Raw genomic sequence first — 17275 nt, forward strand, 5'->3', positions numbered from 1 at the left:
AACAGTAGGTGGGTAAAGGAATTCAAGGTGCAGAGGATTACATGTTCTTCCTGTTCAGACACGATAATGCTTAAATTTCTTACGTTATTGTCACCTTTACACACCTTTTTTATTAAAATCCTGACTAATTATTTCCCATTCTGCCCATTACAGAGCTTTTAAGCAACTGCTATCAAACAAGTGACGTTGAGGCATCTACAAGGAGCTTCTCATCTGAACTGATCTGGATCCAATTTGTGAAAAGAGATTTTAAGTGTAATTAAAAGTCCTTAATCAATGTTGAGTGAACAGTCAAATGTCATGACACCAGGTTGTAACAGCTGCTGCAAATACATTTTAAAAAAGCTCAGTTGATGATACATGTAAATTCCTCCTGATACTCCTGATGCTCAATACTCCTGCCCCACCCTGATCTGTACCAAACAGTGCCATAGTCCTCCTAATTCTAAACTCCCAATCTAATCTGAAGTTCTCCCTCAGGATCAGGCATGATTTGACTTTGCAAATATTCATTTGGAATAACACTTTCTTTTTTTACACTAAGAGCTTCTTTTTCTGTAGTTACCCCAGCAGATCCAGAGTTCCTGCCTAAACCGAGAAACTATTTTGGCCTGCTTTACAGTTTCTTGACGTACCTGCTACACTATCAGCTATGTGTGTTGTTGAAGACTACGCTGCCTCTGCATTCACCTTGAGATTTATCTACTGTATGCCATTGCTTAATGAACGCTTTGTGTCCTTGTTATCTTGTTTAAAAACACTTGCAGTATTAGTCATTAGTCCATTTGAGTCTGTAGGAGATTGTGTATTTGGTCGTGTGTGTGTCTGTGAATTTATCCGCAGCTAATCTCGAACACTACTGGACCCATCAGCTTAATTTGTTTTGTTCACATTTATGACTGTATGCTCAAGGACTTCTTGTCACAACTTTTGAAAAACCTATTTTTTAATGCCATTAAGTGCTCTGTTTTATACTGCCACACACTGCTGACTCCTCTTAACCGGCTGGTAGGGGCCACAAGTGATCAGAACAGTTGCTTTGGTGATACAACCAATCATTGCTGGCACGTTAGATCAATCGGTGCCAAATCTCAGCACCTTGAGCGAATTCTGTTGTGAATTCTGATATAAATCCTTTTTTTATTTGGGTTGACGGTTTTTCCTTAAACCCAGCAACCTTCAGTTATGTGGTGATGCTCTTATTGTCTACAGAGGCCGTGATAGGTTGGGAGGCTAATCCCTTACTTTTACCATCTCAAACACATTTTGATACCTTAATCATTACCTCCACCAGCAGCAGTCAAGTGTAAACACCCTCCCATTATGTCAGGTTCAGGATACGCCATTTATAGGTGAATTCCAGTACTGTGAATGATAATTGTGTGTCTTTCAAACAGCTTTTAAGCAGATTGTAATGTTGGGTGCCCTTAAAAAAAATTACCGTTTCGTGCTGCAGTACAGACCCTTCAATCAGGGCTTAGAGATACAACATGAAGATCCCTATACATATTTAAAGGCCCATTTACTGTACACCAATGATAAATCACAAAGGCTGTATTTAATTATTTCCCACATGTATTACCACATGAAGAAAAAAAAAATCTCTTCTCACGCATTCATGACACTATAGGATAAATCTGACTTATATCTAAAGACTCTTTAAGGAAGTATTATTCCTCCTCTAGAAAATGCTCTTGGGATTAATGGGTCTACCATGCCACTTTTCTAAGCTTCTATATAAAAGGAGGACATCTGGTGTGCTTTCTTATAGCGGGAAGAAGACCCAAGAGATTGACAACAATCTATTACATCCTTAATGTGCATTTTGCATCACTATCCGCACTGTGGACTAACAGTTATTTAGTGCTGTTGGTAGAGCCGGCTTTTATCACTTTAGTTTACCATTCTGATTGATAATTTCACAAATTTGATCTCTGCAGTTGCGAGTACTGAAATTGTATTAGTTTGACATTTAGATCAGATATATCTTCTTCTATCTTGGTTAACATCTTAATATTTTGCCATGCATGCTGCATCTTCTGCTTTAATACTCCCCACCCACCCACCCCCCTACATCTACCTAATTTTCAGCTTCTGACAATCCTCTCTCACAAATCTCGCAAAGTACAGTGTTAATCATCAAGGCGACAGATAATACCCCTCTTGTATTTACTTTACACACTTAAAGACAATCCATCATTTTCAGCTTAGCATTAAACATGTTCCCATTCCCTCGCTCCATTAGTTGTATTGAGTGTAGGTTTTTTTTTTTCCTTTTTTCCCACTTTCTTAGCTGCTACTCCACCCAGCCCTCCCTGCTCTATTTGAATGACTACCTCCCTAAGCACTGATATCCTGTGGATTGTGATTTCCAGAGTGTTGTTGGACTTCATCCAACTGACTTAACCAACATTAACAGTGATTTATCCATTACCTAAAGTGGGGTCCCATAACATTGTATTCTGTACACGGCTGCTTTTACTGAGTGTCGACATTAGTTAGTTTAATCAGAACTCACTGAGAGGTTTGAGGGCGTTTACAGCGGATTCGTCTGCGTTCTCCCCATCCGACTTGTATCCTTCCGTACTCTGTTCGGGTCGTTCCCGCTTCTCCTTGTGGCTCGACTTGCGTCTGTGGCGTCTCCTCCGGTGGTAGCTCTTGGGAACATGCACACCAATGTATACAGTGTGGTGACCTGCAACAACACAATAAAAAAAAAACACAAGTCAAAACTTTGAGGACTGGTTGATCTACTGGGATGAGGTGAGATATGAAAAGTTTGCTTATCACGAGGCTTCTTTGACGCATCATATATCATATTTGGCTTTTGCTGAAGTTGAAACTGTTCAGAGATAATTGGCGGTTACTTATTTCCCAATCGGGAAGAGATATAGTATGTTCTCAGTCAGTCAGTCACGCTGCAAAATTAAATTAATGCCAACTACTTCCTACACAGAAGCTCATGCAGGAAATGATGACTTAATGTCTCCAGGAAGTAATTATAGAGACAGAGAGGGAGAGAAAAAACTCTTACTGGGATTGACCAACAGAGTTCGCGTCGAGGCAACCATGTATTTTTCCATTCAAGCATGAATTCTGTTAACATATCTTGTGGGTTTTAATGATATCCTTCATACTTCACTGTGGTCAGTTTTACTTCCTAGTAGAAGCCAAAGTACACCTGAAGTGCACACTAAACACAAGCTTACGCCGCACTCCCGCTCAGGCAAGCAAAGGTTCTTGGAACTACTACCGAATACACACAAACAGTTTGACATAATGCCAAAAACATTGACGTGGTTTTCTTTGTGTGCACCCTTAAGTGTCGGTTTGTGAAACATGTGAATGTCTCAGTAAATCCAAGTGGGCGTCTCCAGATAAATTCTTTTGTGGCTTTAGCTGACAGCCAGCACTGGACAGGATTAGAACACTTGAAGAAAACATCTTCCTGTACAGAAACATTAGCTTAAGTGGGTATTATTCATCTTGGAAGTCTAATTCTATGCTGATGCTAGACGGAAAGCCTATTTCAACCTGCCTGGAGAGCATCATGGGATGAAACACAATGCAGTGGGTAGACGTGTGCGTGCGTGTGTGTGTGTGTGTTTTGACAAGACCGGGACATTTATTAAAAGAATGAGTAACGTGTCCATCAGCTAGCTCATGAACAGGTATTCATCAATGGTCTTACCTTCTACTTCTTCCTCATCGCAGACATGCTTGACAAAGGACGCTCCTCTGTCTAAGACTGCTTCGTCTTCCACTCTATGAAACAAAAGAGAGAGAAAATAAACAAAACATGATAAGGATCACCACAGAAGACAGATTGTAAAATGTTTCCACAGCTCATAATGTTGCGATACACAATCTTTCCCATCAAAAACATCCTCAATTTGTACATTAATGCTTTAATTCCAAGAATAATTAACAAATAAATACCACAAATTGTTTTTAATATGAATTGACTTGAAGATTGGATTCAGAAGTGTCAATTTCATCCCTCAGGCCAATAACCAATGACGCTTTTTCATTCAAGGCCCACTTTTATGCCCAATAGAGTCAAATTGGGTTTACCATGAAACACAATCTTGATAATGACTGCTATTCAGCGACATAATGCCTCTGAATTTTAACCTGACAAGCTATTTCTTTCTCATATTTGGATCTGTCAGCCTCCAATTGTGGCACAACAACAAAAGAGTCCAGACGAGCCACATGTTACAATGATAGCAATACCGAGACAACTTAATTCTGCATTTAAATCAACACACTGACTCTTCTGTTTTGGGCTCTGAATGTGATATTTTGTATGAAAATGGAAGCAGAGTGATTTAAAACCATTATGTAAATATGCGTGGCAATGCTGCACAATCAGTTCACCTAGCAAGCTTTTGTCTTGCCTTATGTTCATTAGCATTTCTAATGCTACGGCTCTCACCCACATACAACCATCCACCTACACTGCAGCACGTAACATGAATATATTCTCAAAAAATCTGCTCCTTTTCCTCTCTGATTGCATGTATAAATTGCACAACACTGTTTTTACAGTAAGATTGACCTGCATTGTGAGTCATTTTTGACTAACAGTCATGCTGGACTTTCAAATGCACTGAGAAGGCCTTGTGTTTACTTCCACGTCCCAACAAAATCAGAGACATCTTCTTTGGCTACATGACATGGAGTTTCCCTTGATCGTGAAGCCTGAATCTTCCGGGAAAGGTTGTAGGAATGTGGATCCTCCAGTCCAGCAAACTGTGGACTAGTCCAAGCCATGAAAGGTGGTTTCAACCACAACATTATTGCAGTCAAAAAAGGAATATATTTATACCAAAAGTGGGTGTGGAGCAAACAATACACTCATTTTTAACTACAAAAGGGAGAGAAAAACAGAGGCTACCATTTCATTACATAAGTTTTATGTCTAATTTCCAACGAGGCTTCACTAGGAATACAGACTTTTTGGAAAGCCTGTGCAAAAATACATAAGTCAAATCTTATCATTGTGTAATGAGGGGACTGCATACGCGTGTCAGTATCAAATTAGGAGTTCATCTGACGAGGCTAATCTGGTCAACCGCTGTATGAGAAGTGTTTTGCTAAACAGCTAAAAAAGTAAATATTTGATTTTGGATGCATATCGAGCATGTCAACAAACATATGGACTGCTACCATTTGCCACTGAACAATCCCCAAGTGAGGATGGCACAGTTGGAAAAACGAGGGGATGCGAGCAGTGTACACAAACTGCTAAATAAACAAAGTCAGGAAGGATACAACATGTTCCCCTGATTGCACTGCGAGCTCATCTGAATTTCCCCAGTGGATATCGTATCAGGCCTTGAGAGAGATTGAGGTATAACGGTGATAGGACATGTAACGTTGAGCCACTGGCTCCAAGATCAAACAAGTGATGAGGAGAAGTCTGGGTTGGTGCCAAGTTTACAAGCAATACTAATAGGCCGATTAGCCTCTGTACCCTCCTTTTGTTGCCCATTATTGCTCACAAAAAAGAGAGAGGTCGAGTTCCCACACAGCATCGTGGAAAGGGTCAACTATCGTTTAGCTCCAGATTTCTTTCCGTGTTGTCTTCTATCTTCTTTCCCTCCAGGACAGTGCGTACAGAAAATACCACCAGTTTCAAGGAGTTGCTTTTGTCACACTGTTTCCTTTTGTGAAGTACATGCACTTAACCAATGCTGGCAATACAAAGTGTCACAGAGAATATGATCAGTGTAGAATGGACATGATCAAAAGAAATAGGTGGCGTTATATTAGTTCTTGAGCAAACATTATGTGCAATAGGAGGTGCGCTTCAGGATCTTATGTTGTCCTAAAGCTTTCCAGGAACACAGCTCAGTCTTACAGCATTTACCACTGCAATAAGTTCATGATGGTGTGTTTGCACATGTGACACAGCAAGAAGCAAAAAAAAACGTCGCCCACGCACAAGAGCGAGGAAAGCTCATGTTGCAGGTTTACTGCTGGCTATAGCAAGTCCATGGAGCCACGTTAATCACTCCACGCTGAGGCCTTAGACAGGGAGACCCACAGGTGGCACACAGACAGCTAGGATGCAGGGAGGAGTGAGAAGAGTTCAGCATTCCTGTTTTGAATGAGCGTTAAATCAAAATGAACCGGACTGATATGTAAAGTGGCAGAAAGGATAACATAATTTTGGGATGAATATTTAAAGCAGGTTGATGGGAGAGGGTAAGAAATGTAAATCTACTCTTCAGCAAAAGTCAGCAAAGTCTAAATGACTTGCTACCAAGTTCAAATCAGATAGCAGGAAGGGAAAGCAGAAGCTAAATGCATATCTTGTGTCTTTGTATAAAAACATAAGGCAGATAAGATCCTCATTCACGTCACTGTAAATGCAGGAAATCTTCTTGATCTTATTTTTCATTTCCTGCTATGACTTCCTATGCCTGATTAATAAAAAAATAAAAAGCTGGGTGAGGGTCAGAGTAACCAGCTGCATTTATCTCATGCTGTGGTGAACTTCTCATTTTGCATCTCATTGCTTGGTGACCTCATGAGGCTAGATAAACCTGCCGGTGCGTGAGGAGCCAGGATCAGCTGCTCAGGATCAGGGATCATCCCCATCCCTTTACAGAATGACGCACCCAGTCCCACCAGCCAGGTTCAACATAAGGGGGTGGGGGGGGGTGGGGGTGGGGGGGTGCCCCAAGCACAGCCAATACATCACGCAGTGCACTGATGATTTATGAGGCTTAAAGTGATATTTTGAGTATCGCATACTAGACTTGAACATGTGGCTGTAAATCATTTTGCTACCAAAAGAACAGAGTCAGCAAACATAAATACAGATAGATAAATTAATTTCAAATGTTGAAATGTTTAATAGTATAATACTTTTTTGCAGTGTAATCTACTTTTGAGGCAAGTAAAAACTTTTCACAACCAACTTTAAGTTTGCAGTGATGCAATATTTTTAGGGCTGCGAAATGACTGTCGTTATTGATTAATCTGACCATTATGTCAATACATTTTGATCATTTCCACTATGGCTTCTCACAGTCCAAAGTGATTTCAGACAAACTTTCTAAAACCCAAAGATATTCAATTTACAGTGATTAAATAAAGAGAGAAAAGCTGCAAATCCTCATGTTTGGAGTTTTTCTTCATTGCAAAACTTTTGGAGATTCTTTTTTATTATTATTATTATTATTATTATTATTATTATTATTATTATTATTATTATTATTATTATTATTATTATTATTATTCACTAATTGATTACTCAACCCCTTGATTCACTAAGTTATTTATGGATTCCATGATGTATTGGCAGGAGTTTGTCTGTCACATTGGCTATAGAGAAGTGAGAGATGACTGGGGGAAATGAGGCATGCCCAGTTTAATTATATTTTACTATACCTGCTGCTCAGGTCCACCTTGACTTTAGGAATTTATTCTGAATGACACTTAAAGGATGAGGAAATGGATGGATGTCTGATTGCTCACAGAACATCATTCAGCAGAACACAAAAGAGCATTCACACGCAACAAGATTGCAGCTTGCAGGAACAGTCACAAAATTAAAAGAGAAACATTTCCCCATTGTAACCAGATTTCACAATCTTTACAAAGGAAGTAAAGGAATGATGAATCATTTTGTGTTTTTATAGTTTCTGCAGCCACTCAAGTCACTCAATGATACTGCTGGTTTCAGGAGGGACTGTGCCCCAACTAGTAAGAATTCTGGAGGGGGGCACCCTCATACTGGAAACCCTAATATCTACAACTACCTCACACTGGCTGCAAACGAGGATTACCATGCAGCTGATCAGTTGCATGCAGATGCAGACTCGCACTGCTGTTTCCGTGTTTGATAGTAACCCTGGAGCTGATTTGTTGCAGCTCTGGAAACATGCGTTATTGCGCAATGTGGACGCACACGCTGGCTCAAGCTGAATGTGGATTTTTTTTGGGGGGTGTCACCTCATACGCCACATGGTCTGTGAAGCATACTCGCAACTTTATTCATAAAGTTGCACCGAAGACGGGGATCTCCAGCACTGCGCTCCCTGAGTCTCTCTAATTGATAGTGACAGGGTCTTGGAAAATAGATTAGCGGCCGTTCATGGCCACACCGGTGCGGCTATAGTATTAAGCCGAGGATGTCACTCTAACTCAAATGAATGAAATATTTCTTGATTTGTGATTAATAGCCTGGTACATAATCTACATGCGTTTTACTAAAAAGGTATGTCACAACAGGCAAATTAAACCCAGATGAGCTAAGATTTACGCACAGAAAATCTAAGTGAATGCGTCCAATGTTAAATTAATTGGTGATTTACACCTGATGCGTAACTCACACTGTTTCACCTGGCCAGGAAATCGCGCTGACGTATGAGCTGTAACCCACAAGGTAAAGTTTCACATTAGAGATTAAAAAACTTACTTTGTCTTTTCGGAACTCATGGTGACAACGTTCGCCTTTAAAGATGATCAGTCTGATGTCCAAACAGCTGTGAGTGTCTCTTTTAGTCAGCGTTGGAAAAATCTCCAGCTACTCTTTAGACTATGTCGCGTTTTTTTCCAAGTGGATTAAAAAGTAAGAAAGAATAAGTAGTCGATGAGCTCGAGCTATTATCTCGCTGGAATGATTTCTTCGGCTCTACTAATCAAACTTAAAAAAAGACACACAATCCTCATATCGTGTTAGACTTCTTCAGGTCGTGCCCAGGTGACATCTTAAGGGAAAGGCTCGTTTTGTGCCTCGCTGGGACGCTTGTGGAGACTCTCTGAGAGCGCAGCGTGTCTTTTTCCATATTTAAAGTGCCATCCCTCCTCCTGCGTGACGCCACAGGGGGGTGGAGGTCACAAAGTTACTCCTGGGTGGCGCACCAAACCCCTTAACTTGACAAATGGTTTCTGTATTGTCCACTTTGCATTTTAAAGAAGCAGATTATAGTTTCAGCAGATCTATTACATCATCGGGAACACATTTCAACACTGGAATTTGCAGCACTTTTTTATGTTTGATATTAATTGCATACAAGCCCAACGCTTTCAACACTAAGATCTTTTTATTTTTTACCACTTCAAATTCGACCTCTAATTATGGATAATTGCACCATGTGTCAGCACACTCATTTTTGGGTCTTTTCCCACACAATCTTAAACATTAACCGGACTTAAACTGCAACAGTTCAGATTTTAAACACTATCATTTTTTTCTTGGCTGTGCATCAAAAGGCCCCGCAGTTTCACTATTGTAATGCATTCTGCTCTGATCTTGAATTATAAGTGAAAGTAGAAGCACCTATTTATTTCAGGTGGCTTTACTCAAATCCTATTGGAGCTACCAGGTAAAGGCAAGCTCAGCAGTCAAAAATAGCTGACTGGACTACTGTTATGGGGACTGGCGACATCTTCTGGAGGACTTGAAAGTGTAAGACTAGTCTGACTGACACATAAAGTTAAGCCTTACATACTGTTCAGGGTGTAATTTGACCCATTTTGAGCTTTGCGAGAAAAAAAACCCTCAACCTAAAATGTTTACTTTTAGCCAGAAATGTGATGACCCATTCTAATGTAACCTAGAATATACAAAAATGGAAATATTCAAACTTTTTAAAAACATTTTTGTGCAGCTGATATGCAGTGTTTGACTAATTTTTATTCAAAAACCATTAAAAGAAATAGTTAATTCACATGTAATACAATTCACTGAAAGTGTTATGGTCTCCTGTGTTAAGTAACATTGGACCAGTATATATGATGTAATTGTAAATGTTTTTTCTCCATCAACAAGAAGCATAAAACTAAAGAATACACTGTCTGCTTTCTGAAAGCTTCATTAAGGATTGATCACCAGTTTATTAACGACTGCTGAAGTATTCATGAATGATTTGTAGTTCAGAAATGAAGTATAGACACTAATTATGAATTATGAAGAGTGTGTAAAGGTTTTTTCCTCTTAGGACACATTTTAAAGCAGCTAAACACGAGAAGGTCACATATTAGAAAACCAAAACTCAAAAATTATTTCAAGCATTTCAAGTTTATTGTCTTTTTATAATACCAAGACCCCTCCTCCCAAAACACATATTTCATATCATTTGCACAAAAAAATTCATAAATATATTCGATGTACAACACAGTGGTAAAAAATTGTATAAACAAAACTGCTAATCATTTTTAATGATTAAAAATTGTGAAATTTTATGAGGCATTTCATTGTTTCAAAAGTAATACCACACTTTTTCTTCTTTTAAGCACCGTCTCTGCTTTCCACCACCAGGTGATCTTTTACAAGGTGCTCAGAAACTCTTTCACCTGAAAAAGAACCACAATGGGCAAGAAATTAGCATAACCAGTCAACACTAACATGGGTGAAAATCACAACTTTAGTCCCACTGATACTGGATTGTTGGTGCAGATACCGGGACCAATATCAGGGAGTAAATAACATGATTGTATATGGAAAAAAAAAACACATTTTTTTGTAATGATCCCTCAAATATCAAACACTTGTGACAAATATATATAATAGAGGTGGAACATTTTACACTTTAACAATAAACTGTATTGCCCAGTATGACATCAGTGCACTAAAACAGTAAACTAAATAAAATCATAAATGATTTCTGTATAAATTTAAATAAATAAATCTTGGTGCATGTAGGACAACACATACGCTGATACAATACCGATATATCTGCGATAGGCTAATATTGGCTGCTAAAACTGGCCAACCAATATAATCGGTAGGGCTCTAAACACCAACACACACTAACTGAAAAACAAGCCAGCTGGGTTTAATTCTCGCCAATTTCTTTTGAATGGGAGTAAAAATCTAAAAAATAAAAAAAAAAGTCCTGTGTTTCCCAGTAATATGAGTTTACTACGTAAGCACTTCTTCAGGCATCATTTCCATTTAGTGCAAAAAAAACCCACGAGTTTACGTGTGAATGCGTGTGACTCAGTATCAGAGATCATACTTCCCCAAAACTAATTTTAAACTCTTTGATTTCAGCTTGCTTAATCCTGAAAACAGCGCAGTATACACATAGTTTAAAAGGCTCTGGTCTGTTTGTTCAAATAATATCCGATGCAACACGTGAGAGTTCATATTATTTTAAGTAGTGAACAACTTCATGAGAACTGTACAAAGGTAAGCAGGAAACAAGCTCAAGTATTCAAATTAAATATAAGAAATACAACTACAGCCAAAAATGTACTGATTATTGAAGTAGAGAATTATTATCAGAGGCATTATTGCCCTTCACTGCAAAAAATCAGCATCTTATAAACTATATTTGTCGGTCATTGTGTTCTGAATATCTCTTAAAAACAAGTGAAAAGTTTGCCAGCAGGCATGGTGAGATCATTTCAACATATTTCCAAAACAAACTGACTGGTTACAGGATATTTGTAACACATTTGCATGTCACTATGTGTCTTCTATCAAAAAATACGGACATTTGCATTTAAAATAAAGCTTGACCGATATTATCAGCCAATAGTGGTCTATCACAGATATATTGGTATCGGTGTTAATGCTGTCCACTATGTGCCAATATTTTTTTTAAAGATAAATAGGCCGCATTTTATTTATATTTAATTATTTTTCCTAATTTAAGTTTAATATAATATATATATATATATTAAATTCCCAGCTTAATGTTTCAGTGCAATGTGCCAATGTGTCAGGCCCTAATTTGAAACATTTCTACAGCGGACAGCATTTTTCACTTTGTTTAAAAAAATGTGACTTTTAGGGTTTAAAAATTGCAAACAGACACTTAATAAATTGGAGACTTTTTGAAGTGCTGCCATTGTTATACTTTATACGTATCATTATTATGTGTTAACATATAACGATTTATATGATGTTGCTAATCCTTGCTATTTCCTTTCAAGTTGTGTTTTTTTAACTTAACTTACTTTATGTGAATTTTTGTTAACTACTCTGTATTGTGTTGTGACATTGTTTGATTGGATTGATTTTAATTTTGTCCAGGAATGACAAATAACTCATTTATAGTTTGTTTTTCAGTGAGTATTGTCCCTGTTAAATAAATTAAATGAAAATGAAGTAAAAGTACAATTACACAAGTAGAAGCATAAAGTAGCAAAACTAGAAATACTCAGAGTTCCAGTAATCCAGCTGGTGGATATAGTGTTTATAGTGAACAGTAAAGTGTTAAAGAAAACATCTACAGGGTTTTTTGATTCAATTTGAAGTCAACATCCTATTGTAATGTTTGGATGGAGACAAATCTTAATGTATTATTGAGACTTCACAGCTACTCACCTTCTCAATCATGTCAGCACTCCTTATCTTACTTCCCTTAAAGTCTTCATTCACATCTATTGTCAAGACGGGCACATTATTGAGATACTCGAACTCCATGCTGTGGGCCAAAGGTGACATGAGACAAGCTGTTAGTGATGTTGAACTATTTCCTGCGAGAAACTTTTTTCATATAATATATAAAAAAGGAAAAACCTTTCTCATATGAATGGAACACACTTCTGGCCTCATGCATTTATAAAGTACATTAATAAGGGGGGATGCAGAATCACATGTCACTGAGTCGCCCCCAGGTTACTTCATGAATTGGGTCTTTTTCTAATACCCAAGATGCCCATTCAGTCTAATGTGGTGTGACGACAAATTAGGCAGACCCTCCTCTTCTATACTGTAACACAAATAAATCTATTGTCCTCACACGAACACGAGTACAGTTTCTGGTGAAAACATATCATAAAGGTTAATGTGTGTGTGTGTGTGTGTGTGTGTGTGTGTGTGTGTGTGTGTGTGTGTGTGTGTGTGTGTTTGCTCACGTCATGGTCTTGTGCTGCAGCCAGCTCTCATGCTTAAAGTGGAGCTTCTCCAAATACTCCAGAGGGATATCCTGCTCTTCTTCTCTGCCCCTCATCCGCAACCTCTCTAAACATCTCTGCACACACAACAAGAGGAAGGAAATGATTGACATCTTTATGTAGCGGCATTTCAATTCTATTTAAGAGCAAAAAGAAAAGTGAATTTCTAAAGTAAAAGCCTTCCATGTAGATGTAATTGAATAATAATGCAGTAAAAGCAGCTGGGGTTTGGGGGGGGGGGCGGTTACCTCTGGTGTAGCTCTGAGGTAGATGATACCATCCAGCTCGATATGCTTGCCAAACTGGTTGTGCAGCCAGCCGTGCCAGTCCTGGTAGACAGACCACTCTGTCTCATTCAGGCACTCGCTCTCATAGAGATTGGAAGCAAAAATGTACCTGAGACAGGGGAAGAAATGGACAGGAATACTCAACTTCAAGCACATTTCTTTTAAAAACCATATTTTTGCTTTTTTTTGTACAAGCTGCATATTCACATGACCACTGATCGTCTTTTTAAATTATATTTTCAGCTGAAATTCATGAGCTATAGAAGGTCAGCGATACCTGTCGCTGTAGATGGACCGCTCGAAGAACTGCACGGGGTTCTCTGCCTCTTGGAGCTTCCCGTTGGCGGACCTGATCTGGGCTCGCACCCGGCTGATGCAGGCGTAGCTCTGGAAGGTGTAGGCCCACCTCTCCGGTTTCTCATACATCATCTGCAGCACATTCCCGCCACTCCTCTGAGATGTGGTCAGCTCCTAGTACAGCAGATGTAAAGCTTGAGTTTAATTGCATTTCCCCTTCTTTAGGGATCAATATGTTTGTTGCAATTAAGATAATATGAATATGAAACTGTTAAAGTGGCATTTCATGTAAGTGTTTGCCTTTATTTCGTGCTGACATGTGTAACTAATTACTCTTATATTAATGTATTTACAGCACTCTGTACATGTCATCTTCCTGTTTACTATACAATTGAAAACAAGCATTTCCAAAACTCTCAGCTGACATTTGGTCAAAATCCATGAAAATATGCTTCTATGAGCCAGAGACCAATGATCAGCAGAGGGCGCCTGGTCAAACTACTGTAGATGTACAGTGTGGATCATAGTTGTAGAAAGCAGCCTTGTTGGACTTTATAACAGTTGTACATTCTGATAATACCACTGCGCTATCAATTTACACTTTACTTCACAGTGTGTGATGCAGCATACACTGTGTAGTACTGTGTAGTACTGTGTAATTTCCCATTTTTTGTTGTAAAATATAAAAAAGTACCATGAATGTAAATTTGCAACAATTAGTTAATCCAAAAAATAAATAAACAAAACAAAAACAAAAAAAACTACAAGCTACAACCAGTTAATGTTTGTCATTTTTGTTGGAAAAAATTATTTTAACACTTATTCAACTTTTTCATTCATAACTGAAATTAAAATTGTACGATAAGCCTCATAATAGAGCTGCAGCTGTTTACTAATCAAATAATTGTTTATTATTGAATAAAAAAATCAAACATTTTCTGTTTCCAGCCTCTTATATGTGACAAACTGCTCTTGTTTTCTTTGTCAGATGACAGTGAATTTTAATATCTTAAGGTTTTGGACTGTTAGTCAAGCAAAGACAAACAAACTGAAGACATCGCTGTGGCCTCCATGAAATTGTCAATGCAAATATTTCTACTATTCATTAACATTTTATTGACTAAGTTATTTATTGAGTAAATAAATGGCAAATTAATTGATAATGACAGCAATCATCCTTAGCAGCTCTACTTCAAAATACACTTAAATATAATGAATGTGCTGCTTTATGACAGATCTACAGTCACAGCTGTATACATACTGTAGATGGGTGTGTTTAACCCCTGAAAATGAGGCTGAGGCTCGGTCTGTAGTTGTGTGGGAAAAAGAGATGTCTGTCCCTGTGATGGCATGTTCATCTGTCCTGAGTGACCATCTGTTCCTCTGGGTGTGTGCTGCTGGTCTGACATGGACCACTGCACATATACGGACAGATGGCAGCTGCACTCTAAATACAGATGAAGACTGTATCTTAACAGGAGCACACATGTTAAATCAGTGACAGTGGGAGGATTGGAGGATCATGTTCTTCTGAGATGGCAATGATGACACTGATCTCATTTGTATTGTCTGCACAGGAGGGTTTGCCTGACTGAATTAAAGGACCGGTGTTTAACATTTAGTGGCATCTAGCGGTGAGGTTGCAACCAAATTAATACATCCCCCTCCTCCCTCCTTCCAAACATGTAGTAGACTCTAGAGTGGGTGTTAAACTTGCAAAAAACACAAAAAGCCCTGTCTACAGTAGCCTGTGTTTGGTTTGTTTATACTGGGCTTCAGTAGAAACATGACAGTGCAATATATTGGCCTCCAAGGAAGAGGACCTGCTCCCTATGTAGATTTGAAGGGCTCATTCTAAGGAAATAAAACAGGTGATTATACACCAATTAAAGCATACTTATTTTCATCCATTTCTGCCAAGTCTGTTCTGCTAGATGCCGCTATATCTCACACGCTGTATCTTTAAATGACAGTATTGTTAAATCTGTCTTAAAACAACAGTCAGGTGCCCATATGAACACTTGAAAGAGGTTCTCCTCACTGTAATCATTCCTGTTGTTCATACTGTCTATTAAAAAAAATCCCCTTCATATGTGCTTCTAATGTCAGCAATAGAGGACAAATCCACAATGTGTCCACACTGTCATTTTGTGCAAAAAATGCATTTTAAAAGTGAATCTGATGCTTTTATGAAGCCACAGCAGTCTGATCAGTCATATCAAGTGGATATCTGTCTATATTTACTGTCTTTTTTAGCATCTAATTGCCTCTTTGTGATTCCCTGTTGAGCTGCAGTGGAAGTACAGTGACATAAAGAACTAAAATTACTGTAATGATGATTTTACTAACTTGGACTGAAGTTTCATATACACCTTTACATACATTTTTGCACAGAAGAAGGACTGTAGATTTCGTCCCCCCCATTATTTACACTGTACAACCAATATGAATTGGATACATGATTATAACAAGAAAAAACAATGCTCATTTGGGCACCTGACTGTTGTTTTTAGAGACCGAATTGAACATTTATGACCCTTTCTTAATGCTGCACAAACACTATATCATACCTCAAAGTCACTGCCTTTTGTTTGGACATTGCACCACCTGGCGATGGGCTCAGGCACCACCTCCCAGTCCGCGCTCTCCTGCTCCAAAAGGCGCACAAAGGTTGATTTACCCGCCGCTGAACACAAAAGGATGCAGATATTAAAGTACAAATATCAATGCCAGGTGCAAGTATATTACCTAAAGGTATATTAGCAACTGTGTGCATTAGCTAGTAGTACGTTAATAGAGACAGTAAGTTAATCAGAGCCTGGAAATTGGCGCTAAAACTGTATTGTGTAAAGAGTTAATGACTTTATGAAGATATACCACTATGACACAATGACTGTCACATTTGTGGTTACCTGAGCTTGCATTTTGCAGTTTTAAAGCTGGCTATTAATGTACAAATATACCATAAACTAAGCTCAGCACTCACCGATGTTGCCCTCGATTGATATCCGCTTTATCACCTTCTCCATGGAGTCGTTCATCGGGTCGGGGCAGGGTCTCTTCGGGGTATAAGACATTTTTAGGAAATTTAAATGAACCCCCTTTTTCTTGAAACTACTCTTCTTGATAGGACTGTACAGCTGGTGCTGCAGACTGCTTGTTGTTTTAAGTTTTGGCGGCAGCAGACGTCAGGAAGCGGCGGTTTGCACATGTGTCTCCACCCCGGAAGCAGCAGCTGCCCCCTTTACACACACACACACACACATAACACACAAGTGCAATGTGTGTACAGCCGTGATGGGAATTCAGGCTCTTTCTAATGAACCGTGACATTTGTCTCAGTTCAAAAATAACGACTCCTTATTTATTTTGTTTGGTTATTGTCATCTAGCCAAATTTAGCAATGTTTTGACCTATCCAATCCAATCCAACTTTATTTGTTAAGCACTTTAAAACAACCACAGTGGACCAAAGTGCTGTACAGAAGAAAAGACATAGCTCACATGAAGCATAGAATTGCATATAAAAAAACAAATAGAATAGAATAAAATAAATTAAAAGACATAAGTAAAAATAACAGCCATACAATAAAAACATCACCAAATCAATGTCTCACAAGATGTCAAAGGCCAAGGTGAAGAGATGGGATTTAAGAAGAGATTTAAAAACAGACAAAGAGGCCTGTCTAATGTGCTGAGGCAGATTGTTCCATATTTTTGGAGCCGCAAAGGCACTCTGTGCAATTATACTAAACCTTATAATTTCCAAAACACTCTACTTTTGTTATAAAAAAAAACAAATGTTTGGTATAAAATATTAATATA

The 17275-nt window shown here is 38.5% G+C and overlaps 2 protein-coding genes across 2 annotated transcripts in view; both read right to left on the reverse strand.

Moving 5' to 3' along the window:
* Positions 1-8513, reverse strand: part of LOC133995796 (electrogenic sodium bicarbonate cotransporter 1-like) — a 29953-nt gene extending 21440 nt beyond the window's left edge. The window contains exons 1-3 of the mRNA XM_062435287.1: positions 8435-8513; positions 3692-3765; positions 2519-2695 (exon numbers count right to left, since the gene is read on the reverse strand). Of these exons, the coding sequence (XP_062291271.1) occupies positions 2519-2695; positions 3692-3765; positions 8435-8454 (271 nt within the window). The 5' untranslated portion in view covers positions 8455-8513. The remainder of the gene's footprint in view (positions 1-2518; positions 2696-3691; positions 3766-8434) is intronic.
* Positions 8514-10172: 1659 nt separating this feature from the next.
* Positions 10173-16619, reverse strand: dck (deoxycytidine kinase). Its single transcript, XM_062434722.1, has 7 exons — positions 16438-16619; positions 16022-16137; positions 13432-13625; positions 13116-13263; positions 12829-12944; positions 12296-12395; positions 10173-10314 (listed from the first exon to the last, which is right to left on the reverse strand). Exons 1-7 carry the CDS (start codon positions 16526-16528, stop codon positions 10288-10290), a joined length of 792 nt encoding a protein of 263 aa, XP_062290706.1. The 5' UTR covers positions 16529-16619; the 3' UTR covers positions 10173-10287.
* Between the last annotated feature and the right edge of the window lie 656 nt (positions 16620-17275).

This window comes from Scomber scombrus, chromosome 15 (assembly GCF_963691925.1).
Source record: "Scomber scombrus chromosome 15, fScoSco1.1, whole genome shotgun sequence".
Taxonomy (NCBI): Eukaryota; Metazoa; Chordata; class Actinopteri; order Scombriformes; family Scombridae; genus Scomber; species Scomber scombrus.

Coding starts and splice junctions, on each gene's coding strand:
- dck (XM_062434722.1), bottom strand. CDS start 16,528: ATGTCTTATACCCCGAAGAGACCCTGCCCCGACCCGATGAACGACTCC. Junction 16,138..16,437: donor ATCAATCGAGGGCAACATCG/GTGAGTGCTGAG, acceptor TTTTGTGTTCAG/CGGCGGGTAAATCAACCTTT. Junction 10,315..12,295: donor GTGCTGACATGATTGAGAAG/GTGAGTAGCTGT, acceptor GTTCTTTTTCAG/GTGAAAGAGTTTCTGAGCAC.